This window comes from Somniosus microcephalus, chromosome 7 (genome assembly GCF_052327205.1).
Source record: "Somniosus microcephalus isolate GS21.2 chromosome 7, FLI_Smic_1.0, whole genome shotgun sequence".
Taxonomy (NCBI): Eukaryota; Metazoa; Chordata; class Chondrichthyes; order Squaliformes; family Somniosidae; genus Somniosus; species Somniosus microcephalus.
The window spans coordinates 35,335,810-35,362,448 of NC_140993.1; the positions used below are offsets into that span (position 1 = coordinate 35,335,810).

The 26,639-nt window shown below is 46.8% G+C and overlaps 1 protein-coding gene across 1 annotated transcript in view; it reads left to right on the top strand.

Moving 5' to 3' along the window:
• The window catches only part of lama1 (laminin, alpha 1), a 406,389-nt gene that overhangs the window by 56,227 nt on the left and 323,523 nt on the right, over positions 1 to 26,639 (top strand). Inside the window, exons 2-3 of the mRNA XM_085992396.1 lie at positions 18,853 to 19,023; positions 26,185 to 26,297. Of these exons, the coding sequence (XP_085848522.1) occupies positions 18,853 to 19,023; positions 26,185 to 26,297 (284 nt within the window). The remainder of the gene's footprint in view (positions 1 to 18,852; positions 19,024 to 26,184; positions 26,298 to 26,639) is intronic.

Here is a 26,639-nt window from a genome sequence, read left to right on the forward strand (position 1 = left end):
GCACATCGGGGGCTTGCACACGCGGCAAGCCCCCGAACCTAATTTCTGGCCCAATATATGCTAAATGATTGCAGAACTTTAAGCTGTGAGATTCTGTGTTTTCTTCCCAAGTGTTCGGACGTTACGTCCTCTTTGGGGTACAACGACACACTATAACCACTGCAGAAAGACTTGCCTTGCAAATGGCTTGCTGCGGAGATGTTTGTCTATTTGAGCGCGTGTCATAAATGGTGATTAGTATTTCAGTGTTAAAGCGGTTAAGTGCGACCTATTGTGGAAAATAAAACCATACTATTTTCAGCTCCAGAAACTAGCAAAGAGCAAATTTAGGATCGCTATATGAAAGGTCCTGAAATTAGGTTAGTCATATGAAACTATTGTGACTGAGGTGTTTTAATGAGTTTATCAATGCGTGTATTAAAATAGCAGAGAAAGAAAGAACTTGCAATTAAATAGCACCTTTCACAACCTCAGGATCTTCCAGGGTGCTTTACAGCCATTGAAGTACTTTTTTGAAGTGTAGTCACTGTTGTAATGTAGGAAATGAATCCCATACAGACTCTTATTGAGCTCATATGCTAGTATCCAATGCTGTTACTTTAAGGCCAGTGTTCACCACACAAAGAGTGATCTATGATAAGATTTTAGAGGCAAAAGTCCCTGAAATCAGATAGAAACCAGTTAGATGATGTGATAGGGGAGTTGGGCGTTCTTCTAGATGAATGAGTTAGCGTGGGCTGATTGACTGTCCTCATCCATATCTGTTTTGTGATCTTGTATTGACTCTCATGTCAGCAAAGTAATCGGTACTGATGTCTGAGAAAATACCCTTAATGAAACAAATGTTTCCATTCAATGTATCCTCATTAATGGTTGTCAGTTCTGATTTGCCATCTGGGGGGAGCTGCGCAGTAATTGAAGCCTTTACATAGTTGTGTTGAAGTGTCACGGAGAACTAATGCTTGAGAACTAATCTTTCACAGCATTAACAACAACATCTTGCATTTATATTAGCGCCTTTAATGTTGTAAAACATTCCAAGGTGCTTCACAGAAGCGTAACCAGACAAAAACTGACTTGAGATTTGTGATTGTCCGTCACTGGAGCCTACCTGTCCCTCTTGGGAGCAAATTTTGTTAGTTTGCAGCTGAGCCACCAGACGGAGCACAATATCATTGGAGAACGAACATTGCGACTGCTCTGGGGGCAGGGTGGGGGAGCACAAAGTGAAGTAGAAGAAAAATGGGAACATCCAGATGGCTCAATGAGATTATCCAGTGAATCACTGAGCCAGAAAGTCTGGACTCTCTTAAGTTTGATTTCTGGTCTTTGGTGAGCTAGCTGTTCTCAGCTGGGGCACTGGTGGTGAAGGTGCTACAATTAGTAGAAAGAAAGACTTGCTTTTCACGTCCCAAAGCACTTTACAGCCAATGAAATACTTTTGGAGTGTAGTCACTGTTGTCGTCTTCTTCTTAGGCAGTCCCTCGGAACTGAGGATGACTTGCTTCCACATTAAAAATGAGCTCGCAGGTGACTGATGAGTCCAATGCGGGACCTACAGTCTCTGTCACAGGTGGGGCAGACCGTGGTTGAAGGGGCGGGTGGGTGGGCGTGCGCTCCTTGCGCTACCTGCACTTGGCTTCCGCTTGCTCCTGGCGAAGAGACTCGAGGTGTTCGGTGCCTTCCCGGGTGCTTCTCCTCCACTTTGTGCAGTCTTGGGCCAGGGATTCCCAGGTGTCGGTGGGGATGTTACACTTTTTCAAGGCGGCTTTGAGGGTGTCCTTGAAGCATTTCCTCTGCCCACCTGGGGCTCTCTTGCCGTGCTGGAGCTCCGAGTAGAGCGCTTGTTTTGGGAGTCTCGTATCGGGCATGCGGACAATGTGACCCGTCCATCGGAGTTGATTGAGCGTGGTCAGAGCTTCGATGCTGGGGATGTTGGCCTGAGTGAGAACACTGACGTTGGTGCGCCTATCCTGCCAATGGGTTTGCAGGATCTTGCAGAGGCAGCGTTGGTGGTTGGTGGTAATGTAGTTATTGTTGTAATGTAGGAAACGCAGCAGCCACTTGCACACACCAAGCTCCCACAAGCAGCAATGTGCTAATGACCAGACAATCTGTTTTAGTGATGTTGATTTAGGGATAAATATTGGCCAGGACACCGGGGATAACTCCTCTGCTCTTCTTCGAAATAGTACCGTAGGTTTTTTTTTTTACGTCCACCTAAGAGGGAAGACGGGACCTCAGTTTAGCGTCTCATCCGAAAGATGGCATCTCCGACAGTGCAGCCGAGATTTTTGTGCTCGAGTCTCTGGAGTGGGACTTGAACCCACAACCTACTGACTCAGAGGCAAGGGTGCTACCCACTGAGCTACGGCTGACACTCTCAAGCACTGGTTTAGGATGTGGGAACGCAGCAAGGGCTCTGGTTCCAGATCCTACTCAGACAACCTGATGCAAATAATTGGCACTTTGACAAATTACCAGGAGGCATCAAGGATCCATGGCACCATATCCCAGAGCCTTCAGGGCAGGAGGGGAAGGGAGAAAATTGGTGAAGCAAATGAAGATATGGGGACAGCCATTTGGCTCCACCTGCCTTAAGAGCTCCTGTTGACCCATCAGAATGGCATTGACAATAGTCTGAAGCAGCAATTCCCCCCCTTCAGTTCCTGATGGAGACTACCTGCTTTTCATTTTTCCTTTAGAGATAGAGATAAAGTATAATATATCCAGCAATAAAACTAAGACAGTTTAATAAGATGCAATTGATAAAATACCATACAAAACATTAATCTGCATGGGTCCAGAACAAATTAATAAATTGCACTCGACAAAATACCATCCCAAACTTAAATTACATCTGTAATTGTAGAAACAAAATAACCTGGGCGATGAAACTGTAGAAAGAATAGTGTTGCATTTTTGCTGGTTGGAGATGTTCCCTTCAAAAATCTTAATAAAACTTGATATCCATATTGGAATGGTAAGTGTGTGCAAAGGGTATGAAGCCCTGGAACGGGAGCCGGGTTGTTTCTTGTATAGACTGGCTGGTTGGAGTTTCCTATTTGTAGATTTGCCAGGTTACAATTCCCCCCACCCCCCGCCCCCCCCCCATTCATTTTAATGGACTGGAAAATTACAGGCTGGCGAGCACACAGCGGATAAGCCAGGCTGCCGTTTCACTTTCATCACATCTCGTTTCCCATCCTGTCTGTTGCAGCCACATATTGATTGCTGCAGCGTTAATAACAATACCCGAAGCAAGCAGTTTTATGTCTTCTCACTGGTCACGTTTGATTGAAAGTTATTTCACAAAAAAAAAGTAAAAGGATTCGATAGAAACTATTTCCTCCGGCTCGGTGTCAAATTCTGTTTGATAACGCTCCCGTGAAGCGCCTTGGGGCGTTTTACTATGTTAGAGGCGCTATATAAATGCAAGTTGTTGTTGTTGTCGGTGGTGGTGGGAGGAAGGGGGGCACGGTGGCATAGTGGTTAGCACTGTTGCCTCACAGCGCCAGGGACCCGGGTTCAAATCTGGCCTCGGGCGACTGTCTGTGTGGAGTTTGCACATTCTCCCCGTGTCTGCGTGGGTTTTCTCCGGGTGCTCCAGTTTCCTCCCACAGTCCAAAGATGTGCGGGTTAGGTTGATTTGGCTATGATAAATTGACCCTTAGTGTTAGGGGATTAAATTTATGGGGATAGGGTGGGATATGTGTCAGTGCAGGCTCGATGGGCCGAAATGGCCTCTATCTGCACTGTAGATTCTGTGATTCTGTGAATCCAGCACAAGCCAGGGGCATAATCTGAAAATTAGAGCCAGGCCGTTTACGAGTGAAACCAGGAAGCATTTTCTTTACGCAGAGGGTTGTAGATATCTGGAACTCTCCCATCCCAAAAAACGGCTGTGAATTCTGGGTCAATTTTTATTCGTTCCTGGGATGCGGGAGTCGATGGCAAGGCCAGCATTTATTGCCCATCCCTAATTGCCCTTGAGAAGGTGGTGGTGAGCCGCCTTGAACAGCTGCAGTCCGTGTGGTGAAGGTACTCCCACAGTGCTGTTAGGGAGGGAGTTCCAGGATTTTGACCCAGCGACAATGAAGGATCGGCCGATATATACTTATGTCAAGTTGATGTGTGACTTGGAGGGGAACTTGCGCCTGCTGCCCTTGTCCTTCTAGGTGGTAGAGGTCGCGGGTTTGGGAGGTGCTGCCGAAGAAGCCTTGGCGAGTTGCTGCAGTGCATCTTGTAGATGGTACACACTGCAGACACGGTACGCCGGTGGTGGAGGGAGTGAATGTTTAAGGGGATGACATTTACAAAACTGAAACTGGTAGATTTTTGTTAGGTAAAGGAATCCAGGGTTGTGGAGCAAAAGTGGGTAAACTGGGTTAAGATACAGATCAGTCATGATCTAACTGAATGACTGAACCAGTTCAAGGGGCTGAATGGACTATTTCTGATCCTATGTTCCTCTGCTCCCACGCAGATGGGGCAGCTTGGGTATTTATGTTATTGAACATAAGCAGCTGATTTTGTGCCTCTATTAATAGTCTTAACACTGAAATGTTGATGTACAAGTGCATTTGCAATTTCATTCATATAGAGATTTGGCCAGACTTGAAGCAGCGACTTTCAATGACAACTATTTTAGTCACGAATTTTACAACCATGGTCTTACTGCTATGAAAAGAATACACCCACTTAAACGCTTTCTTCATTAAAAGGGCACTGATTTGAATCAAACATCTTCAAACAGTATTTTCAAATCCTCAGACAAGATGGTTGCTAGATATGAAAATCACTAGAGATCTGACTGGAAAGTGGAATATAAAATCTTTCACCAGCAATGCAACTTCTTGTGACTGTTGTAGTAAAGGCATGTCCTTGTACTAAAAAAAAACTCACCAAACTTGTTACCCAGTGAGTATCTTTACTCAGTCATTTTGCATTTTAACAGCTGTCTTTTGTGCGTCTCTCACCACTTCATATTACACTGCACAAGGATTTCCCGGTGTCATGTTTTATTCAGTTGTCCCGTGTTGGTATCCTTTGACGTTCTTAATCTTTTTTTTACTGTTTTTGAATGGACTCTGCTGTTTGGTTTAATCCTTTTTGGAAGTTACCGAAACCCTGGTAGCGTCGTTTTTGATTCGTAATCGTGAAGGAGAAAATTGCAACTTTATCCCGTATGCAATGGATTTTCACGCATTCAGATTGTGCATCAGCTGGACGTTGAGGAATGCTTGGTTGGATTGGCGGGTCGACGAACTGCAAATCAGTTTGGAAGAAATCTCTGTGCCACAACCTATTTAACCATTGATTCAGTAATTCCGCCCAAATTGAAAGTAGGAAACAATTAACATTTTACATCCAAAGTTGTTATTAGGAGTTGGTCTGCCTGGTGCAAGTGATCTTGCCCACTGCATGGTAACTTAGCAACATCATTTGATTTGATCCTGTTTTCATTCAAATATACAGTGTTGTTTCTTTAACATTACTAAATAATTATTATTTTTGCATTTTACTTAAAATCAGAGACTGCTTACACAGACCTTGGCCCAAGTCCCACCTTCAACACATTGACTGGAGCTTAACTACACGGACAGAAAACTTTTCCACCAACTACTCAATCACCCTAAATGCGCCTCAGCTGTGAACCTCTCGTTTCCCCTCCCTATAGTCAAACAATCATTGCCTAGGTATGCACATGATTGGCGTTTGTGTGAAATATTCGAGAGTGGAAAATGTTCTTGGAGCCTTGAACCAGTTCTTAAGAGCCAGGAAAAGAATAGGATGAAAAACTGAAATACAAAATTAATTAAAGAAAGCCTTTAGAAAACCATTTAATAAAAAAACTTCTATAATGCAATTTTTTAAGACTGAGGAGCTGATTTGTTTCTGCTCAATCCGTCTCTTGGCTGCTTGATAAAATATTACTCTTCTACAAGAGTTAGTCTCGCAATAAATTGGTGCTAATAGGATTTTTTTTTTCACTGTGAGGCAGTGGCAGGCATAGGAAAACAACCAGAGCATTAATGGGCCACAGTCCCGGTGGTTACACCAGGATCATCAAAGTGGCCATTATCTGGTCCAGGCAGCGGGCGGTCGAGGGGGTCGTTTGGCCCGACTGCCTGCCTCTCTTCCGCGGCCACGTTCGCGCCCTGGTGGCCCTGGAGATGGAGCGCGCGGTGTCCGCCGGCACGCTCGATGCCTTCCGCGACCGGGGACTGGCGTGCATCATCACCCCGGCCAACAAAATTTTAATTTAATTTGTTAAGTTTCACTTAAAGTTTTATTAGTTACAGTTTATTTGTTTTAGTGTGTACCCAACCAAAAGAGTACACCAGGATCATGCCCCTGCCCCTGACGGAGTTTGTGGGGCCAGTGGGAGGGGACTTTACTTGCATGGGGTCAGTGGGTAGCCGCACCACCACAATGTCATTTCCAGCACCTGCCTGCCCCCAGGTGGCCAGAAAATCTTAACACCTGCCCATTACTGATGGGGAGGAGGAACTGCCCAAGCCCCTTCCCGCAAGACCCCATTATCTCGCTGTGAGTGGGAGCCAACACTAAAAAAAAAATAACCATTCTTCAGCGATCCAGGCGGTTTCCCGGGCCTGGACCCCTCCCAGTTGTGGACAGTGGGCGGTGATGCACCTCATCTCTTGGCGTACGGGCCTTCAGTAATACCCAGGGTCCCTTCTGAGCACAGACGAGCCTTGCTCACCAACTCAGCCTCCTTGGTGTCATTGCTCTTGTAAAGGGTGGACGGAGGTTCTGCCTCTTACAAGGCAGACGGGGAAGTCCTGGACCCCTGCCTTTTCCGATTGGTTCTGGTGGACTGCCACCGGAGCTGTGACAGGCGTCCAGCGGAACCCTTAAGTAAATTCCGGGCCTAGAGCTTAGCTTGGATAACTCGAATTAAAAAATTGCTCAATGAGAAAGCTCTGTTAGTGATGTATCCTTTACCCTCTCCCGTACACAACTTTCAATTTTGACGTCACTGTTAAGTTATCACTTTCATTGGCACTACCTCTAAATTTATTATGCTCAGTTTTTCCTTGAAGAAAATGAATAAACAATAATCCCAATGGCTGATTTGTAGAGCCAGCATGTAACTGAGTCACACAGAACGGAAGGTCTCAAATTCAATTCCTGGCCTGAGTTAGCTCATCCCAACCAGTAACAGCAGTGCAGTGTCCTTCAGCAATTATGGGCTAGGAAGGAGAAAATCAGTCAGAGTTCTTGTTCAGTTGTGGCTCAGTGGGTAGCACTCTTGCCTTTGATGTCAGAAGGTTGTGGGTTCAAGTCCCACCATGGAACTGCAGCACAAAAATCTGGGCTGACGCTCTGGTGCAGTGCTGAGGGAGCGCCACACTGTCTGAGGTGCCGTCGTTCACATGAGTCATTAAACCGAGGCCCCGTCTGCTTTCCCAGGTGGACGTAAAAGATCCCTTGTCACTATTTCGAAGAGGAGCAGGAGGAGTTATTCCCTCGTGTCCTGGCCAATATTTATCCCTCAATCAACATCATAGATTATCTGGTCATTATCACATTGCTGTTTGTGGGAGCTTGCTGTGTGCAAATTGGCTGCCGCCTTTCCCACATTACAACAGTGACTACACACCAAAAGTACTTCATTGGCTGTAAAGCGCTTTGGGAAGTCCTGAGGTCATGAAAGGCGCTATATAAATGCAAGTCTTTCTTTTCTCATTTGCAGTCCTGTGATCTTGCTGGCAAGTGAACGGTCATCGCTATCGGGCAGGATGGTCAAATAGTCAGCTGGCAGTTGCATTTTAGGCTCGCACTACAATAACAACAACTTGCATTTATATAGTGCCTTTAACATAGAAAAACATCCCAAGGTGCTTCACAGAGGCATAATCAGAAAAAAGTGGAAACCAAGCAAAGGTGAGAAATTAGGATGGGGTGAGTCAAAGATGTGGGCTTTAAGGAGAGTCTTAAAGGAAGAGAGGGAGGTGGAGCAGTACACTGAGGGGATTCCAAAGCGTGGTCGGTAGGTAGTTGAAGACATGGCCGCCATTGGTGGGACAGAGGGAGGAAAGGAGTCACAGGAACAGAGCATTCTGAGATGGGGGTTGTAGGACTGGAGGAGGTTACATAAAAGGGCAGGGGGCAAAGCCATAAAAGGATTTAAACACAAAGATGAGAATTTTAAATTTGAGGCTCTGGTAGGCTAGAGGGGACAAGTGTGATTGGTTAGCAGGACTTGGTGAGGGTAGGATATGGGTAGCAGAGTTGTGAATGGGTTGAAGTGTACAGAGGGTGGGAGGCTGGACAGTTGAGCATTGGAATAGTTGAGTCTGGTGGTGACAAAGGCATGGATGAGGGTTTCAATAGCAGTAGGGGTGGGAAGTGGACAATGTTGCGGAAGTGGAAATAGGTGGTTATTGGTATTGGAGAGGTTACGGGGTCGGATGGTCAGTTTGGAGTTGAATATGATGGCGAGGTTGCAAACAGTTTGGTTCAGCCTGAGACAATAGTTGGGGAGGGCAGTGGAATTAGTGGTAAGGGCACAGCATTTGTGGCGGGGCTGAAGGCGATGGCTTCTGTCTTCCCAATGTTAAACCGGAGGAAATTGAGGTCCATTGACGACTGCATGCGGGACAAGCACAGAGGCCGTAGAGGGGTTAAGAGAGGTGGTGGAGAGGTAGAACTGTGTATTGTCAGCGTACATGTGGAAGCTGACCCCATGTCTATAGATGATATCACCAAGGGGCAGAAGAGGAAAGGACAAAGGATAAACTCTGGAGGTAACTGTGCAGGGGCAGGCAGAGAAGCCATTATTGCAGATGCTGTAGCTACTATTGGGGAGGCAAGAGTAGAAACAAGCGAGGGCAGTCCCCCTGAGCTGGACAACAGAGGAGAGGCGCTGGAGGAGGATGGTGTGGACGACCATGTTAAAGGCAACACGGTCACAATCACCAAGGATGTCGTTTGTGAGTTTGGTTAGGACTGTTTTGGTACTGTGGTAGAGGCGGAAACCGGATTGGAAATATTCAAACAGAAATGTGTGATTTTTTTTTTTAATGTCTAGTTGAAGAAACAGTGAAAATTGGCTATTTGGGTGAGACACTGGAAGATGCCCAGCAATGCCCCACCCCCCGGCCAAGGTGCGCAGCCGTGCACCAATCCGGAGGTCCCACGCAGGCCGCTCACCAGCTGCTAACGCTGGAAAACAAACCGCGCAACAAATTTAAAGGGACCGTGCACCAAAAATAATTAGAGGGGAACGTTGGTGCCCAGCAGCCTCGCAATTGTAGTCCAGCAGGAATTGATGCCTTTCAGGAGGAGCTCGGCAGGAAATTGGCAAAGAAAGAAAAACTAATGGAGCCCACCAAAATAGACAAAGGAGACGTTGTACAGATTGCCTTTTCAAGATCTTAAGAATCCAGCCAAATGGACATTAAAAAATCGCATGTTTCTGTTTTGAACAAAATTGTTAGTCTTCTGTTGCCATAGTGCATTGCTGGTATCCTTTTTAGTGTATTTTTGTTGGCCTTCTAAGTTACATCTACTATTTGCTGTCAGCCAGCATATAAAGCCTTCTTAAAAATCTATTATGTATCTTTATCAACCCCTATTGCATTCACCAGCTCCGCCTCATTTGCTGCTAACAGTTGGGAAATGGCGGTTCTCTCGCGCTCTGTGGCTGCTCGTCTAATGTAATCCATACCAGTCTTCTCTGTGTCTGTGTTACTCCATTAAAGGTGCTATATAAATGCAAGTTGTTGTGGTAGTTGGGTTGGTATAGATCGACCTGGGTGATCAGTGGAACTTTTTTTGCTTTGCTTTAGTTTAGGGATCTGTAAAGAAATCCTTAAGGCAGTTGTTGTTGCTTATTCTGCTGTTTAATAGCAACCGACCGCTAACACAACCTTTGGTGAAAATAAGCTCAGATACGGGGACCAGCAAAAAAGATTCATTTGCTCCAGGGATTATGTCTTGTGCGTGTAAAAGTTTGGTTTTAAAGGTACTGATAAATACTGCAATAATCTAGACAGTCCTGGTGCTATATTACTAGTTTATTCTTTGAAGGAGTCATGGAGGTTACAATATTTTCTGCTTGTAGTATGCTTTTTCAATTTTATGCAAAAAGTTAAACTAAACTTTTTGAATATTATAATTTGTGCTCGGCAATGTATATTGCATCCAATGTTTGATGCATAAACCGATCCGATGTAAACCTTTTGACAGAAATTTGAATCAAAAAGTCCATTGTTTTAATATATATTTTATATATAGCCAAGGATCCAGGATTCATTATTTCAAAAAGCAATTCAAACCAACAGCAGCAGTTCCGCAATTCCTTGGGGGTGATTTTAACCAGTGTTCCCGTTGATTTTTTTTTTGGGGGGTGCGTGGCCCCTTTAAAGGGCTGCGCTGTCCATTCAACACATGTGCGGTTTTCTCCATTGAAAAGCCAGCTGTGTGTGAGGTCCAGAGAGCTGCGATGCTGCACAGCTAAAAGGGAACATTGATTTTTTTATCCCTTCCTGCCTGGCGGACACTGGGCGGGTGGGCAGTTAAAATGGCCAATGTTACTTACCTGCCCTGGAGTCCCTGCTGTATTTTCCTGATCTCACCCCCCCCATTCCCCCCTACAGAGTTAGGGTGAGCCTTCTGCCCACCACACCGACTCTGCCATGATACCGTCCCAGATTCCTGGGTCAGAGTGGTGGGGGAGGGGGGTGGCGGTCATTTTTATTCTTGCTGGGCTCCGGGCGAGATTCCGGCCAGCGAGCAGGAGACACCCACCCTCCCCCCGCCCCCTGCAGAATAATCAACACTGCGCTGAAGCAGATCAGTGCTGCGGCACCCGAAGAGGCACGAGGCGCCGTTAAAGTGACCGCAGTGTCCCCAAGACTGGGCCAGTTCATTTTATGAAGGCTGTGGCTGAGACCGAGCCCATCAACAGGTAAGCAGATCAGAGGGTGAGGAAGGCCTTCTCCCTTGGACTGCTTGAGTCCGTTCCTGCTGCTACCCCAGGCACCAGCAGTGGCCCTGCATTATTATCTCATTGAAGCTTATAGAATTCTAACAGGACTAGACAGACTAGATGCAGGAAGGATGTTCCCGATGGCGGGGGAGTCCAGAACCAGGGATCACAGTCTAAGGATAAGGGGTAAGCCATTTAGGACAGAGATGAGGAGGAATTTCTTCACCCAGAGAGTGGTGAACCTGTGGAATTCTCTACCACAGAAGGCAGTGGAGGCCAATTCATTAAATATATTCAAGAAGGAGTTGGATATATTTCTTAAGGCTAAAGGGATATGGGGAGAAATCAGGGACAGGGTACTGAATTTGGATGATCAGCCATGATCTCATTAAATGGTGGAGCAGGCTCGAGGGGCCGAATGGCCTACTCCTGCTCCTATCTTCTATGTTTCTATTCTGAAGGCCACGGCAGGAGAGGTGACTTTTTATGTTGAATCCTGATCACGTTCCACAGAAAAGGTACGCTTGATGGTTTGATCGACATAATGGCCAAGCATTCATTGCCACGGAGAATAAACACATTTCTTTTGTCAGTTGAACCAACTTCATTGGAATTTTGTCACCTTGCTGTTACTAGTTCTAATAGATTCAAAGAGACCTGTCACAAACACATCCTAATTAACCCCTGGTCCAGGGGGTGCCGTTTGTTTATTCTCCAGTAAGTAGATTGCTTTTCATTTATCCATCACTTGTGATCAGCCTTTCTGCTCTAATACGCAAAGTGTGTCTTGGAGCAGGATGGCCTTCTGATCTAATCATTTCTTTCAAAGATAATGATGGGCTTTGGGTACAATCTATCAAAATAACCAGTTTTCAAAGATTGCCACTGCCTTTCAAACATTGTTTTGCTATTGTTGGAAGTGACAGACGTAGTCATATGTACACAAGGCAATACTGTTCTGATCTCCCCCCCCCCCCCCACCCCCAACACCTACACATAAGTTAGAACATGTGTCTCCCATCTCGTTGAAAGAGAATAGTTCATTCTGTCATTCAGTCTCCTGAAGGGCCTGCGAGCTGTGCTTATCTGAATTAATAAAGAAACTCTTATCTGGCTAAAGCTCATAACACAGCCTGTTTTCATTACAATTTAAATCTTTCCTGTACACCCACCATCCGGGGTCAGTTTTCAACTCTGTTGAGTACTCGATAACAACAGACATGTCTTTCACCACAGTTAAGTGTTCGGCCAGTGGCATGGCAGTTCTGAAAGTGATGCAGCCGTTCTGGCTTAAAATGGAATGAGCCCCTAAGTCCTCTTGAGCTCTTCTGTTAACGTCCGGAACGTTGCTTCAGAAATTAGTAGTCCTTCCCTGCTGATGTCCACGAGCAATCGAGATGTACAAAGCAAAGTCCAGGACACCATTGCTTGCCGTTTTGTTCATTCTTTCCAAACAGCAGATTCCGCATCCTCTACAAAATGATGACGATTGGCTTTGACTGTGAGCCAATCATGAATGCGGACTCTGTGACATACAGGCCCTTTGAGACAGTTACTTGTATTTTTCCCTTTTCCACTTCATTCACTGCATCAAGCTTGTCTTCAGTGGTGAATGGAATTGTTGTTTAAACACCTGACATTTCAGCCCCCTTTGTGGACAATGGTCATAACTGACAATGTGGGTGAGGGGTGGGTCGATGGGGGAGGGGATGAATCTGTGCTATAGGTCCCCAGTGTTTCGGAATGTAAACCTTGTTGACCTATTGTGGAGTGCCAACTCTGGAGGCAGTTCTGAGTGAAGCGCTTAACTGTGTCCAGGGCTTTCTGGGGCATAATGGACAAGGTGTATTGGGAGGTTGAAACACAAGCTGTTTTTTCTTTTATAAACCATGCCATTTCCTGGGAGATAAACCTGTTCAATTGTTATATATTCCACAAGTCTCAAAGATTTATATGGTGTTGTCAAGTAGTAAAATTAGATGAAACCACTTAATGTAGCTTGAGAAGATTTAGTATTTTCTGTTTGTAAGTGCTTACAAATGTGATTTACTTAACTGTCCTGTCTCGCTAAAATGAACACATAAAAGACAATCTATTTGATAAAAGAATTGTGTTTATCCAATTTAAAACACTGCCAATTGAGCATGTATACTTTGCAAGTTAGATTGCACTCACTTTGTTCATCTACAAATGTATATCTAGAAGCAGAATCTTTCAGTTAAAACACCAGATGGAATATCCTCTTGCACAGCTATTAACGTGTTATTCCTTGTGGATTCTTGCGAATTCCCTGAGGGATGACTGTGGTGGCTGCTTCACCTTTTCAGCTGAGCACAATTGCAAGATTGCAAAGTGAGTGTGTTCGGTCAGGAGCTGGCTGTCGCTGTTTACCAGGACTGCATTTCCCCCTTTGATTGCACAGTGGAGTGTCACGTTCCAGTGAGCCCTCCCTTCTGATGGAGGCTGCAGGGGAAGTAATTATCCATCTCTGCAAATAGATATCACAGAACGGCACAGCACAGAAGGAGGCCCTTCGGCCCATCGAGTCTGTGCTGGCTCTTTCGCAGAGTTAGTCCCACTCCCCCACTCTTTCCCCATGCCCCTGCAATTTTTTCTCCTTCAAGTATTTATCCAATTCCCTTTTGAAGGCTACTATTGAATCTGTATCCACCACCCTATCAGGCAGTGCATTCCACGTTTTCCCTCATCTCGCCTCTGGTTATTTTGCCAATCACCTTAAATCTGTGCCATCTGGTTATCGACCCTTCAACCATTGGAAACAGTTTCTCTTTAGTTACTCTCTCTGAGACAATGGGGACTGTTGTACAGTGAATGATGAGGATAGTTGGTCGCCTGTCATTTTAATTCACCGCTCCATTCCCACTCGGACCTCACCGTCCTTGGCCTCTTGCATTGTTCCACGGAAGCTCAACGTAAACTCGAGGAACAGCACCTCATCTTCCGATTAGGCACTTTGCAGCCTTCCGGACTCAATATCGAGTTCAACAATTTCAGATCATAACCTCGGCCCCTATTACAATTTTACTTATATATTTTCTACCCCTTTGTTTTGGGTCTTCCCTTCCCCCCCCTTTCCTTTTTTTCTCTCTCCCACATGGCAGCTGTCTCTCATCCTGCCAGTACACTTCACACCTAATCCTAGCCATCTTTTGTCTCCACTTGTCCTATTACCATCTCGTCTGGTTTTGAATACCTCTTAATGTCTCTGTTACTTCTTTTGTTCTATCGCAGCCCTGCCTTCGATCTATTTTATTTCCTTTCCAGTTTTGAAAAAGGGTTTCGACCCGAAACGTCAACTCCAATTTCTCTCCACGGATGTTGCCTGGCCTGCTGAGTTTTTCCAGCATTTTCTGTTGTTATTTCGGATTTCCAGCATCTGCAGTATTTTGCTATCATATCAATGAGGATAGTTAGCCATGCCTGGCTCAGTGTAGTCTCTGTTGCTTTAATTTATCGAATTCCAGAATCTTTATACAATCCGGTTTAGTTGAAGATTGGTAGCCAATGCTCTGTTTTAGGCTGCAAGCAATGGTTTGAGCAGTCAGCTTGTTGCTATTTTTGCTGGAGTATGCTAACTTTTGTGATTCATGTACAAGGACCCCCAGATCCCTCAGCATTTTGTAATCTCTCCCATTTAAATAATAATTTGCTTTTTTATTTTTCCTACCAAAGTGGATAACTTCGCATTTTCCCACGTTAAACTCTTATCTGCCAGATTTTTGCCCACTCACTTAACCTATCTATATCCCTTTGGGAAATTCCTATCGACCATTTGTATCATCTGGTTAATACTGTTGCATTTACTGTATACGGTGTTAAAACATCTCAAAACACTTCACTTTTGGAGTGCAGTGACTTGTTGTGTGGGTAACATAGATGTTGCACTTCACCAGCAACACTCCACAGACAGCAGTGAGATGAATACTCAGTCAGCTAGTGTTTGTGTTCTATGTTGTTAGCTAAAGGAGAAATGTGACCAGTAGACCAGGAAAATCGTAGCATCCATCTGAATATACACAGAAGAGTTGATTTATCTTTTGGCGGTGGTGGAAGATGGGCAGTAACGGATCAGTCGCCTGTTATACACCCCGAACTCCACGGAAAGGACAATCACCCGGGATGTACAACAGCGGCCAGTCTGCTATCGCCTGTTTACCACCACCCTCGCAAGGTAAAATCAGCCCTACAGGATCCTGGTTTAATGTCTCATCTGATAATGGATCACTCGCTCAGTGCTCCCTCGCTGCAGTGGTAGCCTAGATTATTACCTGAAGTAGGGCTTAAACCACCAACCTCCTCACTCCAAGTGTGAGGGTGGCACCAACTGAGGAAAGCTGACCAGCATATCCATGGGGAACTGCATTGCTGCTGTGCACTACGGTGAAATCCAAACATAGACCATCCTGCTCTTAAATCAGTTAAAGAAAATGTCCCAACTGGGTCCAAATCTGGAGAAATTGTTTTCTGGACTCCATATCGTTCCCTACGAAGCAAGTAATGTTGCACAGTAAATGCATCATTCTAACCAAAGTGTTTGTCTAGTTGTACCTTTTGTATAAGAGAATCACGCTCGTCGCACTCTCACCTCCGAGTCAGAAGGTTGTGTGTGGGTTGAATTCCCACTCCAGACGCTTGAGCACAAAAATCTAGGCTGACACTCCAGTGCAGTGCCGAGGGAGCACTGCACTGTCGGGGGTGCCTTCTTTCAGATGAGGCGTTAAACCGAGGCCCCGTCTGCTCTCAGGCGAATGTAAAAGATCCCATGGCACTGTTTTGAAGAGGAGCAGGGACGTTATCCCCGGTGTCCTGGCCAATATTTATCCCTCAATCAACATCATTAAAAAATAAACAGATTATCTGGTTATTATCACATTGCTGTTTGAGGGAGCTTACTGTGCGCAAATTAGCTACCGCATTTCCTACATTACAACAGTGACTGCACTTCAAAAAGTACTTCATTGGCTGTAAAGTACTTTGGCACGTTCTGAGGTTGTGAATGGCGCTATATAAATGCAAGCCTTCTACTAAATATTTCTATGAAACACGGAATACAATCCAGTATTTAATGTATAGTGTTGTAGAATATAATACCAAAACAAAATTTGATGCCAGCATAAACAGTGACTTTTGCATAATACAATGGCCCAGAAATTCGGGTCGGGGGCTTCCCGCGGGTGTAAGCCCCCGACCTGCACTTACCTAGTGCGTCGGCCGTTGTGCTGTGGGCCCCCGTGGAATTCCGATCCTGGGGCTCCTCCAACTGCTGGCGCGCAGTGCTTGCGTATCCCAGGGGCGCAGTTAGTTCGATGCGTCCCCTGGGATCATGTGGGCCATGGGGAGCCAATCGGAGCAGGGAATGCTTCATTCATAAGTTTGACAGGAAGGGCTGTCAAACTTAGAAATACTACGGGCCCCAAAACATCACTAAATCTTCAAAAAAAAAATTTTAAATCACATTTTTAAAATAAACTATAAATTACATGAAATAACTATTTTAAACTAATTTACATTTTTGAAAATAATTTTATTTTCTAACAGGGCTAAAAATAAACTTACCTTTAAAGTATTTAAAAATAATAAACCTGTGGAAAAAATGTTTTAATTTTAATTAATTCACCACTTACCTTGTAAAAAGCAGGCCTTGCGACTGCTTTTTAAATGTTTAACTTCTGCAGACTTACCCTCCCGGAAAAACCGGCAAAAAAAACGCAAGTTTGATGCGCACGCACAGCCTCTCCTGCGCACGTGTTCAAACTCTGAACCCCTTCTTTCAGGGGAACGGAAGTGCCGGTTTCCTGCGCATGCGCAGTGCATGCAGGAAACCGGCACTTCCATTGGGCCTACGGGTGAGTAACCCGTGCGTACTCACCCGTGGAGACCCGAATTTCTGGGCCAATCTTTTACATGGTTCATCAACAAAGGCTGTTGAAGATTTTACTTGTCTCAGATTGTCAGATAAACTAAGAACCCTTCTGTAAGACTAGTGAAGTTGCTGGTTGGGTCTGATCCAGAAGGTGAGGGATGTGGAAAAGAATCACTCCAGAGAGGCTAATGTACCAACAGCGATATTCAATGTTAAGTTATTTTTTGGGGGGCGGTGCTGATTTAATTTGGAGTGGAAGGGGTGACTCCCTACTCCTCCTGACTATGTCATTGTGATTCGTTGGAAAGCTGTAAACTCAAAGTGTTTGCACTGTTCGTTCTCCTGGCCTGCCTCCCACATTCTACCCTCCATAAACTTGAGGTCATACAAAACTCGTCTGCCCGTGTCCTCACTTGCACCAAGTCCCATTCACCCATCACCCCTGTGCTCGCCGACCTACATTGGCTCCCAGTTAAGCAACGCCTCGATTTTAAAATTCTCATCCTTGTTTTCAAATCCCTCCATGGCCTTGCCCCTCCCTATCTCTGCAATCTCCTCCAGCCCCACAACCCTCTGAGATATCTGCGCTCCTCTAATTCTGGCCTCTTGAGCATCCCCGATTATAATCGCTCAACCATTGGTGGTCGTGTCTTCAGCTGCCAAGGCCTTAAGCTCTGGAATTCCCTGCCTAAACCTCTCTACCTCTCTTTCCTCCTTTTAAGACATTCCTTTAAAACCTACTTCTTTGACCAAGCTTTTGGTCATTTGCCCTAATTTCTCCTTGTGTGGCTCGGTGTCAAATTTTGCTTAATCACACTCCTGTGAAGCTCCTCGGAAAGTTTTACTATGTTAAAGGCGCTATATAAATACAAGTTGTTGTTGTTGGAACAACTCTGGATGTGATTGTAACACTTTCCTTTGAAAAGTGTTCATTTTTACAGTACTGCCGTTCCTCAGTATTACCATTCCTGGCAGGTTGTTTGTTAAGAAATAAAAAAAAAATAAAAGCAATCTAAGTAGAACTCTCCCAGAGTACGTTTGGTGGTGAGTGCATTGACCAGTGTGGAACTGAGCAATACAGACCAGGACGCATAATCTCTGGTCAGTATGAAGTTAGTTGTTCTCAGCTCGGGCTCCATTAGAACTTGTTGCAATTGGCCACAAAGTTCTTGGGTTGGGAGGAGAAAAATCCAGTCAGGGTTCCCACTTCTAATTACTATCCAGTGATCTTATGTTGGTTAGTGCTCAGGTATCATAGTTGGATGAAGGCTGCAATGTCTGTGATAACTCTCTTGATCAAGTAGTCTGTTCATGCCCACTGACAGAGGTAGAGGAGTACTGATGACATCTGGAATATATGTGGCACAACAAATGAAGGACAGAGACACCAGTTGCTAGTTCATGAGCTTGCTTTACTAGACCAGAGCGAACTGAGCATGCTCATACTAAACCATGTGACAAACCATGTGATAATACATTACAACACCCATAGAACTGCGCTCACGGAGCTGTACCGATAGTGCTATGCCTGTGGAGCTGTACCGATGGAACTGTACCCATAAAACTGTGCCCATAGGAGAGGAAGAGAGAAAATTGGAGAAATAAGAAGCAACAAGAGTTTCACATTTTTCTATCTGTTTATAGAAGTGACTCCCTCTCTGGTGTCTAGACGGCTATTGACCACTTTAAACCAGACAATTGCAATCTTTCTCAAAACCAGGTCAGGGAAACGGTAAAGATGACGGTGGTTGTTATGTGTAACAAAATGTGTACAATGTGTAACAAATGCATTAGTAAAGATATCCTTTGTTTGCTATTTCTAACAAAATCATAACTCCTATACATAGTGAACAGAGGGTACCTTACCCCCAGGTTTTTACATCTGTTAAGCATGTCATCGTAGATCATTATAGATTGTAGCTGTGGTTTGATATTGGCTAGAGACTTGGACCCCCCTCCCCCCGGACCCAAACCGTTTAAAGATTGACTCTTCTTTTCTTTTCATCAGGTCTTTTCCCAGCCATCCTGAATCTTGCCAGCAATGCTGTAATCTCCACCAACGCAACCTGTGGTGAAAATGGCCCCGAGATGTACTGTAAGCTGGTTGAACATGTTCCCGGGCGGCCAATACGCAACCCGCAGTGTCGTATTTGCGACTTGAACAGTGCAAACCGTAAAGGTAAACAACTTATTATTGTGTTTGTGATATATTGGGCGCGATCTTGCCAGCCCTGGGGAGGTGTGTTTGGAGGCGGGACTGCCGGGAAAATGGCAGAATCTGGTGGCGGGTACCCATCCCGCCTCCGTGCCATCGTCCCGGGAGGCGGGTAGCCGACCCGCGCCAGGTCCCGTCTCCTGGAGGCGGGAAGGGGATTACAGCCACTTAACTGCCTGTTAACAGGTAGTTAACAGGCAGTTAAGAGGATTATCCCCATTTTTCCAACAGAGGTGCGGGCTTCCCAACGTCGGGGAAAACCCCGCCAGGATCACCGAGGTGAGCAGTGGGTCTGCGGGGGTCGGAGGGGTCCAAATGTGCGCTGTGGAGGTGAGCGATGGGTGCAAGTGTGGAGAGGTGAGTATGTGAGGTGAGTGAAAAGTGATAGAAAATGTTTACTTACCTTTGTTTCTTCCTGCAGGCTTCAACAGTTGGGGATGCGGAGAGTCTCGCATCTCACCGGCAGAGATGACAGATGGCTGCTGCATTCTCCAATGCAACAACCATCTAATTTCTGCTCACAAAAGAGGTTTGATGAGTCTTGAATACAAGAACTCATCAAACAACATACAGGAAACTCTTTTTTATCCGGCACCGACGGGACCGGCGTGGTGCCGGTTGGATCAAAAAGTCCGGATTACAGAGAGGTATACTTACCAAGGTACGAGAACCCCGTACACGGCCACAGGTGCAGGAGCCCCGGTTACACGGCACTTGTGCAGGAGTCCCGGTTACACGGCCACAGATCCAGGAGTCCCTGTTGCACGGCCACAGGTGCAGGAGCCCCGGTTACACGGCACTTGTGCAGGAGTCCCGGTTACACGGCCACAGATCCAGGAGTCCCTGTTGCACGGCCACAGGTGCAGGAACCCCGGTTACACGGCCACAGATCCAGGAACCCTGGTTACACGGCCACTAATATATAGTAAAACTTACCTGAACCTACTCCTGAATTTTGCCGGTTAAGAGAGATTTCCGGATATTTAGGTGCCGGTTAAAAGAGAGTTTCCTGTAGAATGTCAGTGTTTGACAGCTTCAGAGTTGTCAAACGATGACAATTCATCTGTCAAAAATTTTTGCCAGCTGAAACGTCATACGCTGACGTTCTCTGTAACCGGCTTCCCCTTAATTGGCCTGCTAAGCCCGCTGGGCGGGCTTAACAAGGTCAATCAAGGGAAAATAGCGTGGGTTGGCCACAAGTCGATGGAGGCGGGGCTACAACCCGACAAGCAGCAGTCCCGCCTCCAAAAGCTCCCCATTGACAAAATCACCTCCATGTACATTTGACCAGGTGAGATAATGGCTCCTTGACCATTTAGTAGGAAGTGACGAAATGTGCATAGTTATGAGACTTTTTATTCTTAATTGCGACTGTTTTTGATCTCTTTTAATGGTGATTTTTCCTTGCTGTTTTAAATACTGATTCCTTGCTTGGTTGGGGGAAGTGGTTGAGTGTTACAATTCTCAAAGTTAATCCTGCATCTGTTAGTTAAAGGCAAAGTTTTTCTATCCTCAGACAATTATTTTCCCTACCGTCCAACAGAAAACCAATATACTGTACGTAATGTAATTAACTAAAAAAAAATTCTGGTGCTTTTTAGACAAATACTGTTCCCAATATTAGTTATTCTTTCCCTCGCTCCAGAATCAACTGGTGATAATTGTTCCGGTTATTATTTGTAGTCACGTCAAAGATACATTCAAAATGAACACCGTTCATAGTGGCCAGCTTATGCCCGAACTTTAGGAAAATGGTACTCTAACATCTGCTGTGATAAATTAGGGTAGATTTTAGTCTGCGGGACGCTGTGCTTGTCAGTGGAACAGAGCCTGTGGTTTTCATGCCGTTTAACATTTGCATGTCCCAGGCGCACTCCTGGAGCAGGCCTTCCTCCTGGCCGGGCCGAGCATCAGTAAACAGGACAGGAAATAGGAGCGCAGGTCAGAGGTCGCACTACTGCCTGTTGGCATCTAGGAGAGCAGGAGCTGGAAGGCCCGAGGCCTGAAGATCATCCTGAGGGGAAAGGGAGATGAAATCAAGTCAGACCGGCTTCTTTCCGCTTGATCTTCGGGCTGCCCTCAGACCTCCCGTTCGAGGGGCCCCTGGTGCAAATCTTGGTCCAGCTTTCTTCAGGCAACCCTCTGTCAGGGTGCCCAAGGCTTCCACAAAGAGGAAAGCGAGGCAGGAGACCGGGAGCACCACTCCTGCAGCATTATCAGAGTTATCTGGACAGGCACAGGACCAACGTTGTCAATTTGGAAGACTCAGAAAATCTCAGAGCAGCGAGTTGGGAGAAGGAAAACAGGCTTTGAAAACAGGCACAGCAAAGAGGGAAAAAACACCATCTAGGTCTCTATTGAATCTGAACAAGGACAAGATTAACGCCACCGTCGTTCCCTGTTAATACACGCACTTTTGACATCGTGCATCAAATGTTGGTACTACTAAACTAAAATGCACCGACACCAAATCTACAAATGATATTGAAATAAAAATTACTGGTAATGGTACTATAGCATTTTTGGAGCAACTTCTGTTAGTCCTCTTATATTGCAAGTCTTTGTTTTAACAGTTTGACACAATAGGGGGAATTTTAACTCTGGGCTGGATTTTGCCAGGCCCGAGGAAGCGGGATTGGAGGCGTGTGAGGTGTTAAACTCGCAAAAAATGGCATATGGCTCTGATCCCTCCTCCGAGCAATTTTCCCAGAATCGGGGTTTCAGACTCCATTTCATTCCTGCCTCCAAGAGGTGGGATAGGCCCTTAACAACAAGTTAATTGCCTCAGTAATCCCATTTTCAGAGGTTTTTCTGATTTTAACACATTCCCCCATCCTGCACGCCTCCTCTGGAACATGCCAGTTAATCCTGGCAGCCTCACAAGTGGACTGCTTACTAACAGCTGCAGCTCCATCATTAAAAAGGAGTTTTCAGCAATGATCATTTGCAGGTCGCAGAACTTTGTTGTCTCAGGTCTGAGGGAACTTTTAGCAGGCCTACTCATTGTTGTGGAAGTTTGGAGCCTGACACCATCTCCAGAGTGACCTCCTGGGAAACCCCTCTCCCCACCTTGACTGAGCGCTTCCTCAACTGAGGCATGTACCAGAAGCATGGGAACCATTTATTTCCTTTCCTCCTGGACATCAGATTTGGACGAAGACCAGCCGCGGCAGCAGCAGAACCATGAACAGCAGCAGCACCAACAACGGGAGCGCCAAGCTGCTGCTCACCCACCTGAAGCTGCACAGGCCAGAAGGCGCCAGAGCGCGACCACATTGCTGCCCGGGATGCAAGGGATGCACTCATGTTGGCCAGATTTGCTTAGCCTGCACAATCAAACACTTTTGCCTCACACCTTCTTACCAGAGCATCGATAATGGACAAGAACCTACGGATTCCTATCACTCTGACCACCATACTGACAATTGCAAGTCGCCCTAAGCCCTCAATGTGGAAGTCTCATTTGCGAGATGACACAGGCCACAACTTCAACAGTTTGCCATCAAATCTGTATCATAAAATTACAAGGATGGCTTGTCAAAAAACAATACAACAGAACACCCAAATGACTACCGTTGTGACTACTTGTGCTTTATCTTCCTCTTACGCGTGCTTCTACGTGGTGCTTCCCCTGTGGCTTCAGCAGATGTGGAGGCCCCTTGCTCGCTTTCTTGCTGCTCCTGTCTCGACACCTTTGGCAGGCGTCCTCTGGGGTTGCAAGTCTGTGAGGGCTCGGTAACAGTCTGCTGCTCCTGCGGCTGTGCAGGGGCTGAGACGCCCATTTCAGTTGGGTGAGGACTCTGGTGGGGCTCTGACCGAGGGCTTTGCAGTGGCATGGTCATGTGAGCGCTTGGAGAGGAGCCCCAACTTCCTTGTTGTCTGCCACCAACATCCCTCTCATGGGTCAGCCCACCTTCAGAGCTAGCAAGTGGCTTGACAGCATCTTGCCGCACTCCAGGGGGGCCATGAGGACCTGTTTCTGCACTGGAAGTCCTACTCCAGAGGACTTCCATGAAGGTATTGATTCTATGCTCAATAGCTGACCATCGCTCCTCGAGATGTCAGTCTATTCTGAACAATGACCATGTTTTCAACACTCTGGCAACTTAGCTCCTCCATGGCCATAGCCATCCTCTCCTCTACCATAGCCATCCTTTCCACGGAGGTTGCCATTCTTTCCGTGGTGATGCGTTCATGCGCCAACGCCTCCACAAAGGCTCTGCTCATGTTCGTGATGGACTCCTCCATTCACTCCACACTCGCAGCAACCCTGGAGACTAAAGCTGCCAGAGACTCCTGCACCTGTTCCTGGAGTTCCTTCTGGATGGACCCGGAGGCACAGGGTTGACATGCAGCTGAGCCGAGCTGGGAGAGTCCTGCGCCCTCCGACGAGGACTCTCCACTGCTGTCCCTGTCTCCACCATCTGCTGATGCTCACTTGTGAGCTGTGATACACCAAGTGACAACACTACTCTATCTCGCGAAGCTCCCACCGAGGTGAGTGTCTGCGCTGGTGCTGGGTGTGCTGAATTCTGCTGACGCTGCGCTCTGAGGTTGCAGCTTCCTCTGAGGAGTCTTGAGGCTCAGGCTGTTCCTCCTGGACAGTGGGGACAGGGGCTGTCGATGGTCCTGTGGTGGAGTAAAGGAAAGAGTTAGAGATGTGAGGTAAAGGTTGCTTGCACATTGAATTGTGCAGATGATCATAAGTTAATCTGTTAGAGCATCAGAACCATTATTAGTCACTCATGCAATGTCAGAGAGAGATGCCAAACTAGTCTGTCACCAGCTTGCTGTGATGCGCCCGTCTGTCCTTCCCCCACTTGGGAATCTTCATCGACACCGGCGATTTCCAGGGCCGCCGCCTCGGAGGTGGTGAGCTGGACTACTATGGGTGGCCCTCCTCCTGTCCTCGCTCTTTCCCTCTTATTGTGGGCTCTCTTTTCCTGCAATGAGGGACACAAGTGGAGTTTGAGTGAGAATGAAGGAGTGAGTGTAGAGAATCGACAGTATAGATGCTTAGAAGGAGACAAAGGGCCCTCCCTGTGTTGCATCACAGTGATAGGGAGTGTGAGGGCTGCATGGTCGAATAGTTAAGTGAATGTGACCATCGAGAGAGAGGGACTGGGTAAGGGTGCAGGGATGTAAGTGTCAAGTGGGACGTGGGGGAAGAGGTTGGCAAAGCAGAATGCTGGCGAGGAGAGGCGATGGGGATCAGATTGAGGGTGAAGGGAAAGTCATACTCACTTTTCCTGTGCGGAGAAGGTCATGAAACATCTTCCTGTACTGCAGCCAGGTTCTGCGGCACATAGAGATGGAGTGGAGCTCCTGGGCCACTTGCATCCACACAGCTTTAGTCTGCTGGGGAGGCTTTTTCCTCCCTGAGGAAGGGAAGAGCACCTCCTTATTTACTCTTCTCCCTCCACCAGTGCTTGGGGGGAGGCCTCATCGAACCTTGGAGCACACTTTGGCCTACTGCTGGACATAGTTGCTGAATGAAGCGATCACAACATTGGGCATAAAGTTTGAAGTCTCCAGAAGAAGCAAGGCTGCTTGCAGGCCTTAAATCCAGCAGCATTAATGACGTCATCGGAGGCGACTTTCTGTATGAAAAGACTCATTGGGCCAGGGGTTTCCACACGCTGGAAACCAAGTGCCCAATTAGGGCAAAATTGCACTTTTTCCCCCACTTCGATCAGAGTCGGGGTCCTGACACAAAAACCACCGGACACGCCCCAGCCCGCCCCCAGTGGCAAAAATCGAGCCCTCTGTGTCTGGCAGAAACCGGGCGGAATGAGAGCTACCCTTGAGAAGCTCTGTGTGCCGCTCCGTTCCCGCTCCACAGCAGGATTAACCCCGCTGTTTTCGCCAGCCGCCTGACTCAGGCGGGAGCCTCATTAATGTAAGCCAATCGAGGGCCGATGATTTACGCAGGAGCACAATGTCATTTTAACGCCGTACTAAGCAGGGCTATCGGGGCAGAGGCGGATGCTCTGAAACATAAGCTCCGATATTTATGCGGAGGCGGAGGCCAAAGAACCCAGTGAGACCGGGGACGTGGAGGTCCTGTCGAATTTAATGGAAGGACCTCATTATAATTTTTAAAATTGCTTTTCCCACCCAGCAACCGACCAAACTGACGAGGCTGGCTGGCTGCCGGGTGGGACAAACTAGCTGGGGACCCTTGGGGAGGAACTCCAGCAATCAGGAGGCTGCAGATCGGTGGGGGGGGGGGGGGGGCGGGTCGGAGGTCGCCGATCGCGGCGGGGTTGGTGGAGAGAGAGAGGCCGCGATCGACAGGAGGGAGGCCGAAGGCTTCCTTGAGGGACTGGGGGAGAAGCACCCACAAGGAATGATGTAAAAGGCACTTACTTTCTTGAACCTGCAGCTCCCGCCTCCCTTTCGCTGCCGTAGGAAACCCTTGCAACAACTGTTAAACTTAAATCAGGCGCCCAATTGCTCTGTGGAAGCCTGATTTAAGTATGTTAATGAAGTGCCCCGTCTCTCCAAGATGGGACACTCAAGTCACGCTACCCGCCGGCGTTAAAAAATGGCGACACGTTGGGTTGGAGTCGCATTTCACGTTTTTTAGGGTTTAACCCCACCCCCACCCCCAAGATGGCCTCCTGCCTGTCGTGAGGAGGTTAATATCAAGGCCAAAATTTCTTCGTGGGGCCTGGAGGAGCAGGAGTGTTTCTCTGGGTCCAATAAGGAAATGTCTGAGCCTCTGCTGTCCCCGACCTTCCCCACCTGCACAACCCTGCCGAGCCCCCTCCCCTCACGACGTACCACCATGCCAGTGATGGCCTGTGTCCGCCCAGTCTTTGCCAGCTGGCCACCTGCCTCTTTCTGCCTGTTTCAGGTGGGGCGGGATGGAAATTAGGCCCAGCCATTAATATCGGCCAGCCCTCCCACTGAGACTCCCGGGCAGGCGGGCACTGCCTGCCGCCCAGGTGTTAAAATCCCCCCCGCCATCCCAAATGTGTAACTATCTGCCATTTTATCAGAACAGCAATCGGAATGAGCCACAATAATGAAGAAGAGGAAGGGGGAAAGACAGACTGAGGGAGGATACAGACAATTTGAAGGAAAAATAAATACTTCTCTTTCTTTGTGCCGTATCTGTAGAGCGACATCCAATAATGAGTGCGATAGATGGAACCAACAATTGGTGGCAGAGTCCTAGTATCCAGAATGGCAGGAAGTATCACTGGGTGACAATTACCCTGGACCTGAGACAGGTGAGGAGAAATAAATAAGTAAATGAACCTCTTTACACATTGATATATTTTTTACTACTGTAATCAACCACCACCTAGACCAAAGAGTGTGTTGATGCGGGGGTGGACGACACAAGCACAGTCACAAGGTTGGTAAATGAAAAACAGCAGTTAGCTGTGTTTTATTTTTAGAAAACGGGGAAAAAAGGTTCACGTCTGGCAAAATCCAAAAAACCTATGACGTTCAAAAAAGAAAAATGAAGAACAAAACCATCACCCGCCCCGGGTGGTTAGGAAGGCAGTCCTTAAATCAGTTTTCTCCAAAAACAATAAGCCAGGGTTACTTTACCACTGGATCTTTCT